At 39.5% G+C, this 13,374-nt stretch overlaps 1 protein-coding gene across 3 annotated transcripts in view; it reads right to left on the reverse strand.

Moving 5' to 3' along the window:
- RALA (RAS like proto-oncogene A) overlaps positions 1-13,374 on the reverse strand; it is a 73,135-nt gene that overhangs the window by 14,269 nt on the left and 45,492 nt on the right. For 2 of the 3 annotated variants that reach the window (XM_042963874.1, XM_042963883.1), the window contains 2 exons: positions 3,973-4,125; positions 1,093-1,301 (listed from right to left, as the gene is read on the reverse strand). In XM_042963874.1, the coding sequence (XP_042819808.1) occupies positions 1,093-1,301; positions 3,973-4,086 (323 nt within the window). In that variant the 5' untranslated portion in view covers positions 4,087-4,125. Of the gene's footprint in view, positions 1-1,092; positions 1,302-3,972; positions 4,126-6,668; positions 6,827-13,374 lie in introns of those variants that run through there. The other variant, XM_042963886.1, reaches the window with a different exon arrangement.

Consider the following 13,374-nt stretch of genomic DNA (forward strand, 5'->3'; position numbering starts at 1 on the left):
CGGTTTGTGAGTTCGAGCCCCGCGTCAGGCTCTGTGCTGACAGCCTAGAGCCTGGAGCCTGCTTTGGATCCTGTGTCTCCCTCTCTCTGCCCCTCCCCCACTTGTGCTCTGTCTCTAACAAAAATAAATATACATTAAAAAAAAATTAAAAAAAAAAAGACTACTTTTGATTACGCATGTAGTAACTGAGGCTATTCAAGAACTTATTCATGGCATATTTCCCTTAGAACCCCTCTCCCCCCCAAAAAAACAAAACAAACAAACAAAAAAAAGAACCCCTCTCCCCTTCACCAACCGCCCCCGTGCAAACCAAATGGATGACAGAATTTGATTAGGCAAATAGTAAGTGAAATATAAAAACTATTGTATCACACAACCCAGTGTACCACTCTACGGTATTATTACTTCTATTAATTTTTTTTTTTACATTTATTTATTTTTGATAGACAGAGAGAGACAGAGCACAAGTGGGGGAGAGGCAGAGAGAGAGGGAGACACAATCTGAAGCAGGCCCCAGGCTCCAAGCTGTCAGCACAGAGCCCGATGTGAGGCTTGGATTCACAAACCACGAGATCATGACCTGAGCTGAAGTCGGACGCTTCACCGACTGAGCCACCCAGGCGCCCCTACTTCTATTAAGATAATCGGTGTGCACTGTCGGGGCATCTGTGTGGTGAGGAGGATGGCGATGTGCCCGCTCAGCATCACACAGGTGCTGTAAAGCCAGTGACTAACGCAGAAAGATCTGAAATCTGGGTCAGAGCTCCATTATGTGATCCAAGCATCAACTATTCCAGCAGCATCAGTACTGTACTCTGAAGAGAAATACTCCAGTAACGCCTAACAGACTTTGGGGACTGAGGCTGCCACCATCTCACGCGCCAATACAGAGGGCACGGGGATGGCTGGAAGATTACACGACGTACACGGAACACCTGAGTGTACATGCACTGTGGATGGAGTCACGCACTACCATCAAAGAGGGAATAAACACAACTGCACGCAGAGGGAAAGACTAACAAGTAACCACCTCTGGTTGTCCACTTGTTTCTGGGGAGGACACCTGTACAACGGCATTCGTCCCTGACACACCTGAAGTCGGCTGTGGCTGCAAAGGATTCCATTTCTGTAATCGAGAAGACACAGAGGAAACCCTCCCCACTCCGAAAGTAGTTGTCTCTAATTGCAGCGTAATCCTCCTGCCCAGCTGTATCCAAGATATCGATCTGCACTTCCTCCCCATCCAGCACGACCTTCTTCCGATAGCTGTCCGCTTTGGTAGGCTCGTAGTCCTCCACAAACTACAGAAGATGAAATAGAGATTCACGTGAAGCTGCTGAAATAGTACAGAGAGGTCCCATGTACTTTTCATTCAGGTTTCCCCGATAGTAAAAACTCATTAATTTAAATTTTCATTTTAGGTAATTTGGTGGCTTCGACATTTGTAAAAAGCCAGGGTTAAATGATTAAGTCTAGACTGTTTACAGCTTGAAAACGGTGCTGTTTTCTTCCTTAAAACACCATACCTACAAAAGCTATTACACATATATTTAAAAAAAAATTTTTTTTAACGTTTATTTAATTTTGAGACAGAGAGAGACAGAGCATGAACAGGGGAGGGGCAGAGAGAGAGGGAGACACAGAATCTGAAACAGGCTCCAGGCTCTGAGCTGTCAGCACAGAGCCCGACGCGGGGCTCGAACTCACGGACCATGAGATCATGACCTGAGCCGAAGTTGGACGCTTAACCGACCAAGCCACCCAGGCACCCTGATTATAAACATATTTAATCAAATACATAAAAATTCTTTTCAATGTGACACTAAATATAAATTTTCATGCCAGAATTGTGGAAATAACTTGAAAGTAACTCAATATTTAGGTAAGCATTGAGAGTTGTGAAATCTCTTTTCTAAAATGAACCAAATCAAAAAAGTGACTTATACTACTCAGTAGAGTGGCAAATCATGAACTTTTAGATCTCTCTCTAAACATCTGATTTTTAAAATAATAGTACAACTAAACAACTTTACATTCCCACATCTATCTTCAACTCTGTAAATCTCCCCTTGATATTTTTGATCACTGTATCATTGTTAGCATGTAAGGATGTATACATACACACTTTTGTAGGGTTTTTTTAATTAGTTCCTATAAGTATTTTCATTATCTGATATGTTCCTATATATTGGCTCAATGTCTATATCCCTCTACTAGAATTTAACCCTTGGGAGTAGGGACTTGACTATTCTACTCATCACTCCATCTCCCAGAGCTTAGAACATGCCTGAAACATGTAGACGCTCACTAAATAATTATTAAAAATACAAACACAGTGTATTTGTAACTATAAAGGCTATGGGACATTCTACCATATTTACATGCTAATTTTTATTTGCATATTTATGAATATCAAATACAAATATTCAGATAGCACATCAGATACTATGGTGAATATTAGTATTTATCAATACTAAATGAAAAGTTAAGCATTCATCAAATGTAAGGTATGTGAGCAGTCTTACCTTTTTTAAAAGTTTTTTTATTTATTTATTTTGAGAGAGAGAGAGAGAGAAAGAGAGAGAACATGCACACAGTGGGTGAGGGGCAGAGAGAGAGGGTAAGAGAGAATCCCAAGCAGGCACTACTACACTGTCAGTGCAGAGCCAGATGAGGGGCTCAAACCCACAAACATGAGATCATGACCTGAGACGAAATCAAGAGTTGGATGCTTAACCGACTGAGCCACTCAGGCACCCTGTGAACAGTCTTACTTTTGACCTCCTCCATATTGTCAAGAAGGGGCCTGAAATTAGCGATTAGTTTGAAAGACTAGTTATTAAAATGAGTAGTAGGGAAAACAGATTGAACAGATAAATCAGCAATTTCATTTAAAGTACCATTTCAATCTCCTCTCTTTCCAAATTTTTTATTATAGTCCCCAGCGAACAAGATAACTGATGGAAGCGTTTTGTGTGTGACAGAATGCTGATGAGCAGGAAATAGGAGACATCGGGTGGTAAGGATCTGCAGGATTTGTTGTCAAGAGACCAGGCTTAGAGCTTGGTCACTCATCGGAGATCACTCTTCTTGGGTTGGGTAATCTCCCTGGGGTTCTGTTTTCTCATCCGTAAAATGGGGATACTACCATACCATGCAGGATTGTTATGAAGATTAAGTAAGAAAGAATAATCATAAAACCCTGCTTCTATTGGAAGAATTGAGGATAAATGTTTAAACTGGATTATCAACTCTTAAATCATTTAGGCTTGATAAGAGCCCTCTGGGGAAAGGCTATATTGCTGTCTTAACTCTAGGGAAATAAAGTCCAACATAAATACAGGAACACAAATCTGTAACCTTCTAGTGATTATATTTTAGGGCCATAGCCTTTACTTGTTTAATGATGAGTATATGCTAAGCCAAATACCACAATTGATTTCTCCATGATTATTAAAATTATTTTATTATTGGGGCACCTGGCTGGCTGAGTTGGAGGTGCATGTGACTCTTGATCTCTAGGTCATGAGTTCAAGCCTCACGTTGGGTGTAGAGAGTAGTAAATAAAACTTAAAAAAAATTATTATTATCATTACTATTGTTAAAGTTATCACAGGACACCTATGTACGTTAACTTTAAGTCTCAATTAGGTACTTTACCTACTAGTTCTATTAATTCAAGGTGGGAATCTCCATTAAAACACTTCAAATGAAAAAGCCAAAGTTAGCTTGCTTCAAAATAGGTACTGTTTCCAGTTCTGTTTTGTTTTTAAAGTAAAGGTTTTTAAGGATCTTGAATTATTGACTCGTTAAATCAACATGTGTACAAATAGCTCTGAATTTAAAAACAGGAAAAAATGATTAGTAGCTTTCAAGGACTTAAGGAATACACCTAAAACAGCACCAAAACTAAGCACAGAAATACTCTCTGAAAGCCCAAACTTCGATATCCATTATAAAATCGGCACTTACCTCATCATACATGAACTGTAGAGTCAAAGCAGACTTGCCCACACCACCACTGCCCACCATGATGACTTTGTGTAAGGCCAAAGAATTCTGACCCTTGGGCTTATTTGCAGCCATCTTGTGTCAAAGAGTTTTCAGCAAAGGCTTAAGAAGAATCTAGAAGAATAAAAAAAAAAAAAAAAAAAAGTAATGCTCAGTACAGTCTTCCTCAGAATTCCAAGTGTAGGAAAGAGATAAGGTGTCCTTGGGCTTCAAGATACTAGTTTTCATTCTGCGGTGATTTTCAACAAACGGCAAACGAAGCATGCTCAAGAATCACTTATGATGGGGCGCCTGGGTGGCGCAGTGGGTTAAGCGTCCGACTTCAGCCAGGTCACGATCTCGCGGTCTGTGAGTTCGAGCCCCGCGTCAGGCTCTGGGCTGATGGCTCGGAGCCTGGAGCCTGTTTCCGATTCTGTGTCTCCCTCTCTCTCTGCCCCTCCCCCGTTCATGCTCTGTCTCTCTCTGTCCCAAAAATAAAAAAAAAAAAAAGAATCACTTATGAGAGAACACCATGACAATACAAGTATGTGACTCAAGGGCATTTCTCCTACAATAGCTAGTTTTCAGTAATGAGCTATGACCAAAGGTGAAAATTTTGCAGCACAACCACACGCTGACAATAATGAAGTATTAGATGTATTAGAACATCATCACACAGATTAGGAAAACAGGCTTACCAATCACTTGGTCTTCATATTAACCTTTATTGGCAATAATTAAAGAGATGTTTCTTCTAAGTCTAGGAAGAAACAACTGACCAAAAAACACACAAAAACCAAGGTTGCTGATCGAAAGGCTTACTCACTGTTAGTTTATAAAAGAAACCTCATGCCAGTAACTTGGTAGCAGAATTAGACAGAATCCAATACTGTAGATCAGAGCTCCCAAGGGACATCGTGGAGGAGATGGCCGATCTGACTTAAATCCCTGGACCCAGTGCACCCTCAGTTTCTTCAGAAAGTGCATTTGTTTACTGCCCTCACGTGCTTAGTGTGTGGAGACCGGATCCTCCAGAGGCTGGGGTGCTGCTGTACACTAACGGCACCCCGTCACTCTGGCTCCAAAGCAGGTCTCTTGGCCGGGAGGTCACGGCAAACACGGGGCTTGTGTGGAGCCCAAGTGAGGAGCCTTTCTGTTACTAGAGGCTCGAGGGGTTGCGGGCGGCTGCAGCACCCTTCCTTCTCAGCGTCTTTTGACTTGTTTTGGTCCCGGGACAGCTTTCCCAAATTGCAGCTCACGGGACCACACCTGATCCTGCCTGCCTCTCCGTCCTGTCCATCTCCCCACTCGGCTGCATCAGTCCCACGCCGGCCTCCTTCAGTTCTTCAGATGCTCTTCTGTGCCTCTTGGCCCTTGCCATGCAGTATCCTGTATTTGGCATATTCTTATGCAAGTTGGCTAAGACCTCTCTGTTTCTGGATCTCAGTCTTACCTGAAACTCGACCTAAATTACACTCTCCTCTGCCCTGTGCGCTCATGTAGCATCTGATACTTTCCCTCACGACCATTATCACGAGCTGAAATTGCTTGAATGTGTTAGTTGCTTAATATGGGTCTTCTTCCCAAACATACCAGAAGCGGGTTGAGTACAGGGGCCATAGTCTAGTTGGTTTACTTTATGCTTAATGTGACTAACATGGCTGGGTAAAGTCAGCCACTCACTACGCATGTGCTGAACGAATAAACAAATGTTCTCAGTCTGACAACCTTGGGGAGTAATTTAGACTGTACTGGTATTAAGTAGCCATTGCTACTAGAGATTCAATCGCAAGTCTGGGCAAGGACAGTCTACTGTGGGTCTGTGCCTCACACACTGGCTATAAGCCAAGAGCTGGGCCCTTCTCAGGCTCTGCCCAGAAATCACGCCCATATGACTATTTGCCCAAACAGAAAAGTCTTAAAGAAAGAAAGAAACAACTCATAATCTTACTACCCACTTAATATGAACATGTTATACTTTGAGACTGCTTTCAATCTACGTGGAGCGTAACTCTGACACTATCCGTGCAATTTCTGATCCCGTTCTTATTTCTGTAACATTTTAGCAGAAGCAGTTTGCACTGTGAAGTGTATTGTAAAGACTCTACACTTGGAGGCTAGCAGTTTCATCAACTCAACAGACAAGAACTGAGTCCCCCCCTTTTTCCTGGGTACCAAGGACATGATCATTAGATTGTGAATGACTATCACTGCTCAGAAATAGTGAAAAATATCAGTGTATTTCGGATAACTGATAGCCTTATTCAAATAACTAAAAGCCTTAAGTATACTAAGCCTCAGTAGCTTATGGAACATGCTCTTGCTGGTGTTCCTATATAAATCAGGAAATGATCCTCACTATTATGATCCTTACTTGCTGGCAGCTATAATCATTTCATGACTATGTAGCTACCAATTTTTATCTATCTATCTATCTATCTATCTATCTATCTATCTATCTATCTAGAGTATGTGTGCATGCATGAGCTGGGAAGGGATAGAGAGAGAGAAAGAGAATGAATCCCAAGCAGGCTCTGTGCTGTCAGCACAGAGCCCGATGCAGGGCTTGAACTCATGAACCCGTGAGATCATGAAATCAAGCATCAGTCGCTTAGCCAACTGAGCCACTCAGGAGCTCCTACAGATGTATTTAAAGTCACAAAACTGAATGAACTCACTTTGGGATAAGATGAAGATGGGTAAGAGAAGGCAGCAGAAGAGATATCCCTGAGACAGCTCAACAGACTTGTTCAGGAGGAAAAGTGGCCACTCAGGAGGAAATCCAGTAATTGTACATAGAAACTGGTTGACTGTCAAATCCTGCTGGGAGACTGAGCTGAAATATAAGAAGATAAGAATTTACAGAGAATTGATTACTAGATTTTGGCAAGATGGAGATTGCTAATAACCTTGGGGAAAGTCATTTCACCAGTGAGGTAGGAATCACAGCCTGAATGGGGTGTGTTGAAGAGAAAACAGGAGGTACAGAAATGCACTTTTTTACTCTGAAGATGAAGAAATGTGGCCATAGATGGACAGAGTTTTTGTTTGGTTGCTTTTAAAACGTTATTAATGGATGTTCATATGATAATCATCCAAAAGAGGCAGAAACACATTAACACCAGAAAGGATAAAAACCATATCGTCATCTCATTAGATGCGGAAAAAGTATTTGACAAAGTACAATATCCATTCATGAAAAAAACTCTCAACAAAGTAGGTTAGAGGAACACACTTCAACATAATTTTTATTATATATATATATATATATATATATGGAAAAAATACAGCTACCATCATTCAGGAACAAGATAAGGATGTCCACTCACCACTTTCATTCAACATAGTATTGGAAGTCCTAGTCACAGCAGTCAGACAAGAAAAAGAAGTAAAAGGCATCCCAATTGATAAAGAAGAAGTAAAACATTCACTATTTGCAGATGACATGATGCTCTACATAGAAAACCCTGCAGACCACCATAAAACTACTAGAACTGATAAATGAATTCAGTAAAATCGCATATAAAATTAATATACAGAAATCTGTTGCATTTTTACACACAAATAAAGAAGCAGCAGAAAGAGAAATTAAGAAAACAATCTCATTTACAACTGCACCAAAAATAGTATGATACCTGGTGAAGGGGAGGGGCAGAGGGAGAGGGAGAGAGAGAATCGTAAGCAGGCTCCACATCCAGCACCAGAGCTCAGAACTCTGGGCTCGATCTCAGAACCATGAGATCAAGACTTGAGCCAAAATTAAGAGTCAGATGCTTAACTGACTGAGCCACCCAGGCGCCCCTACTGTTCAATTTTTTAAAGTGATGTGCTAGAATAATACTATAGAACCTATTTGGTTAGGGGTGGGTTTTGAGTTTTCAAGCTGTTTTTCTCTGCTTCGTTCAGAAATTAGACACCTACACCATGCTCAAAATATTCATTTAAATATGAATTACCTGATTTTTCCCCCTCCTTCTCTTCCTTCCTCCATCAACAAAGGCACTGCTTTTGGTGCTGAGGCTATGGAGTTGAACTCCACAGGTCTAGGGTCTTGCCTCATGTTTAGCTGAGGTGTATGCATACTGTATGAATTTCCTGTTGCTGCTGTAACAAATTACTACAAACTTATAGTGGCTTAAAATAATACAAATTTATTGTATTACAGTTCTGGTTGCCAGAAATCCAAAATGAGTCTTAAGGCTCAATAAAGGTATCAGTTGGACAGATTCTTTCTGGAAGCTCCAGAGGAGAATGTATTCCTTGCTTTTTCCAGTTTTTAGAGACTGGCACTCCTTGGCTCTTAAACAGTCTTAAATCTCTTTGAAAAAAGAATTACATCTCTTGGCTACATCACAACAATCTCTGCTTCTGTGGTCATACTGCCTTCTCTTCTACGGTAGTCAAACCTCCTTCCACTTCCCTCTTAAAAGGAGACTTGTGATTACATTTAAGGCCCACCAGAATTTTCCAAAATAATATCTCAAGATCCTTGATTTAATCACAAAGTCCCTTTTGCCATAGAAAGTAAGATTCACAGATTCCAGAGATTAGGATATGAGTATCTCGGGCCATTATTCAGCCTACCACATAAAGTGGGTCAAGGTGCTTCAGACCACAAACCTTCAATCCAAATTCTAAACTCTCTATTTTAAACTTTAAGAAGTTTTCTAGAAACGATCAACCTAGTTCTCCAATACTGAATAAAGAATACTCTTATCAAATAAGGTATCAAATATTCTCTGGCCACCAAAAGTGAAAAACCCAATGATCTTCATATTTCCAGAGCTCATTATCTTTAGACTTTCCTAATAAAGGTACTTATTATTAGTCTAGCAAAAATATTAGCTGGTAAATTCTTTAAAAAAAATTTTTTTTAATGTTTATTTATTATTTTCATAGAGAGAGACAGCATGAGCAGGGGAGGGGCAGAGAGAGAGGGAGACACAGAATCTGAAACAGGCTCCAGGCTCTGAGCTGTCAGCACAGAGCTGGACGCTGGGCTCGAACCCAGGAGCTGTGGGATCATGACCTGAGCTGAAGTCGATTGCTTAACCAACAGAGCTACCCAGGTGCCCCTCTGACTGGTAAAAGTTCTTAATGAGAGATTCTTTGTCAATAAAGAGATTAAATGAATCATTTACTTCCCCTCCTATTTCAATAGTGCATTAAAAGTTTATGATCACCAGAAGTTCAGTTCCTATCAAACCATTACTAATCACATGTAGGTAGAGGCCAAATTAGTGACTCACTCTCAGAATATAAAGTATTTCATACAACAACTCACCCATGGCACTCCCTATCTGCATTAACAGTATCTGCTCAATAAAAAATTCCAAGGAATTTATTATAAAATTAACAATTTCAGAAGAATTAGAATATACCTGACCAAGGAAACAAGATACACTATTCCTTTTTGAAAGAGTTTTTTTTTTTTTTTTTTAAGACTACTTAGGTTTATTACCAGGCACAAATAACAATATTGGTATATTTTTCCAGCCATTTATTTTATTTTATTTTTTAATTAAAAAAATTTAAAAAAAAATTTTTTTTTAACATTTATTTATTTTTGAGACAGAGAGAGACAGAGCATGAACGGGGGAGGGTCAGAGAGAGAGGGAGACACAGAATCTGAAACAGGCTCCAGGCTCTGAGCAGTCAGCACAGAGCCCGACGCGGGGCTTGAACTCACATACCGCGAGATCATGACCTGAGCCAAAGTCAGATGCTTAACTGACTGAGCCACCCAGGCGCCCCTTTTTTTTCTTTTTTAACATCTTTTTTTTATTTTTATTTTTTAACGTTTATTTATTTTTGAGACAGAGAGAGACACACAGCATGAACGGGGGAGGGTCAGAGAGAGGGAGACACAGAATCTGAAACAGGCTCCAGGCTCTGAGCTGTAGGCACAGAGCCCGACGCGGGGCTTGAACTCATGGACCACGAGATCATGACTTGAGCCGAAGTCGGCCGCTTAACTGACTGAGGCACCCAGGCGTCCCCCCAAATTTTTTTTTCTTAATGTTTATTTGTTTTTGAGACAGAGAGAGAACATGAATGGGGGAGGGTCAGAGACAGAGAGGGAGACACAGAATCCGAAGCAGGCTCCAGGCTCTGAGCTGTCAGCACAGAGCCTGACGCGGGGCTCTAACTCACAGACAGTGAGATCATGACCTAAGCCACAGTCGGAAGCTCAACCGACTGAGCCACCCAGGCGCCCCAATTTTTCCAGCCATTTAAATAAAGCACAGGTATTATCAATAGTGTTTAATGCTCCAGAGTATGGAAAAAGCTTCCAAATCCTCCTCAGAGAGCTAGCTTAACATTCATAAAGTTCTAACAAAGAGATAATAAAGGAAATGTAGATTAACTGATCTATCATGTGAATACAGTGCAAAAATTCTAAATAAAAAATGTTACCATATAGAATCCAGCATATTAAAAGAATAAACCAAAGTGACCAAGTAGAATTCAACCAGATATTGTAAGAATAGCTTTATATTTTAAGAAGTCAATAGAATTCCTCAAATTGATAGAAGAAAATAATCATATTATTATCTGTATAAAGCCTATACTATTTGTAAAATCCAAAGTCTGCTGCTCATAAAAACCTTAAGTAGAAATTTATTGGTACTCACTTAATATAGAAACTGGCTACCTTAAAGCCCACACCCTAAAAGTATCATTGTGCTTCATAAAATAAAAGCATTTCCATTAATGCTTTTTTCAGGAATAAGAATGTCCACTATCACCACTCTTTGGCATTGTTCTGGAAGTGGCATCTGATGACATCAGAAAGAGAAATAAGGAGCAAATGATCATTATTAACTGATAATACGATTTCATACTTAGGCCAAAGGAATCAACTGCAAAATTGCTATCAAAAAGAGATTTCAAAGGGTAAATGGTTCTATACCAAATATGTTGTATAAAGAATGAATTTCTTTTCAAATAAACGGTTAGAATGTATAATGGAAGAAGGGGCCAAAGCAATTAAATGGGGGAAATGACAATCTTTTCAACAAATAGTCCTGGAAAAATTGCATAAACCTTAGGAGGAAAAGAACCTCTACTCATTTCTCACCCTGTGCCAAAAAATTAATTTGATATGTATGATAGACTCAAATGTAAAGCTAACATATAGTCTTCAAAAAACAGAAAAGTATCTTTGAGACTCTGAGGGAAAAAAAGATTTTTTAGAGAGGACACAAAAAATATGAAGTACAAAAGAAAAAACTGAAAAACTGGACTATCAAAACTAAAATCCTCTACTCATCAAAAGGGACTGATGAGAAAATTAAAAGGTAAGCCACAGGCTGGGAGAAAATATTGTCAAAGGACTTGCATCCAAAATATATAAATAACTCTAACAAATTAATAATAAAAATATAAGCAACCCAGGGGTACCTGAGTGGCTCAGTTGGTTAAGCCTCCGACTTTGGCTCAGGTCATGATCTCGCAGTTTGTGGGTTCAAGCCCTGCATCGGGCTCTATGCTGACAGCTCAGAGCCTGGAGCCTGCTTCAGATTCTGTGTCTCCCTCTCTCTCTGCCCCTCCCCTACTTGTGCTCTGTCTCTCTCTCTCTCAAAAATAAATAAACATTAAAAAATATATATATATAAACAACCCAATAAAAACTGGGCAAAATACTTGAGCTTCATAAACACTTCATAAAAGATATTTCTTTGTCCAAAAAGTTCATAAAAAGTTGCTCAATATCAGAAGGACATTCAAATGAAAGTCACAAGGATACACTACTTTATGCCCACTACAATAGCTAAAATTAGACTCCACATTGAATGTAGGAAAGGATGTTGAACTTTCAGAATTCTCATGCCTTGCTGGTGGGAGTATAAAAATGGTATAATCATTCTGAAAAACGGCAATTTCTCAAAAAGGTAAACATAACACATACCCTATAACCCAAAGTTCTCCTACATTTTACTCAAGTGATATGAAAACATCTGTCCACAAAAATACTTGTACAAGAATGTTCATAGTTTTCTTCACAGTAGCCAAAAAGTGGAAACCAAATGTCTAACAACAACAATATATACAGAGAGTGGAAGAAAAGACTCGATTTACAAGAGCACTCACAAAGAGTACATAACAGAGAATGAAATGAACACAAACTGTGTAAGATATACATGAAGACAATTAAATAATGTATTTAGGTAACTTTATAAAGGATGACTCAAATAAATGAAGACAGATCTTGTTTTGGGGCAAGAAGATTGTACACTGGTAACAAAATTTTGATAATAAAAGACTATTAACTTTTAATATATGAAAATGTATTCACAATAAAAAAACACCACCACTGAATCAAAAGACTAAGGACCTGATTTAGGAGTCATCTGATCTATCTTCTAGAGTTTTCTTTACCCTGAAATTTGTGAAGGTAATTTTTTTTAAGTTTATTTATTTTGAGACAGAGAGAAAGAGAGAACGAGCAGAGAGAGTGCAAGCAGGGGAGGGGCAGAGACAGGATCCCAAGCTGTCAGCATAGAGCCCAACACAGGGCTTGAACTCAGGAACCATGAGATCATGACCTGAGCCAAAACCAAGAGTTGGACGCTTATTATCTCATTGAGCCACCCAGATGTCCCTGTGAAGGTAATTTCTGATGTTGAAAACTGGCTTTTTTTTGAAAGGCAGTTTGGTATACATACAATAAAATCATCTTTTCAATGAGTTTTGATAAATGTAGTCACGTGACCACTACCACAGTCAAGATCCCTAACGTTTCCATCACCCCTAAAATGTACTTCTGACCCCCCTGCAGTCAATATCCCCCCATGACCCCATCCCTTGGCAGCCATTGATCCAATTTCAGTTCCTATTGTCTTTTCCAGAATGTTATATAAATTGATCATATTGTACGTAGCTTTTTGTGCCTGGTTTCTTTTACTCAGCTATGGCTTCTGAGATACATCCATATTGTTACATGTACCAGAAGTGCATATACCTTTTTTTTTTTAACGTTGGATGGTATTCAACTGTCTGGAAATAGCACAATTTGGTTACCTATTCACATTTATTTGGGTTATTTCATTTAAAAAATTTTAAAGATGAAGAAGCTATACACATTCATATACAAGTCTGTGTGTGTGTGTGTGTGTGTGTGTGTGTGTGTGTATCCCCCCCCCACCCCCCCGCCTCACTGCGCACTTCTTTTGGTAGCAATACCTAAGAGTGGGATTGCTAAACTGCACGGTACGTTTGTTTAAATATGTTTTCCAAGTGGTGTACTTTTCTGCATTTCCACTAACAAGCAGGCGATTTCCAGTTGCTTTACATAGGGTACTGTCATCATCTAGGCAGTCTAGGACATCAGCATTAGTATTTCATTGTGGTTGTAATTTGTACTTTCCTAATTACTAACCA

The sequence above is a fragment of the Panthera tigris genome, chromosome A2, assembly GCF_018350195.1.
Source record: "Panthera tigris isolate Pti1 chromosome A2, P.tigris_Pti1_mat1.1, whole genome shotgun sequence".
In the NCBI taxonomy this organism is placed as follows: Eukaryota; Metazoa; Chordata; class Mammalia; order Carnivora; family Felidae; genus Panthera; species Panthera tigris.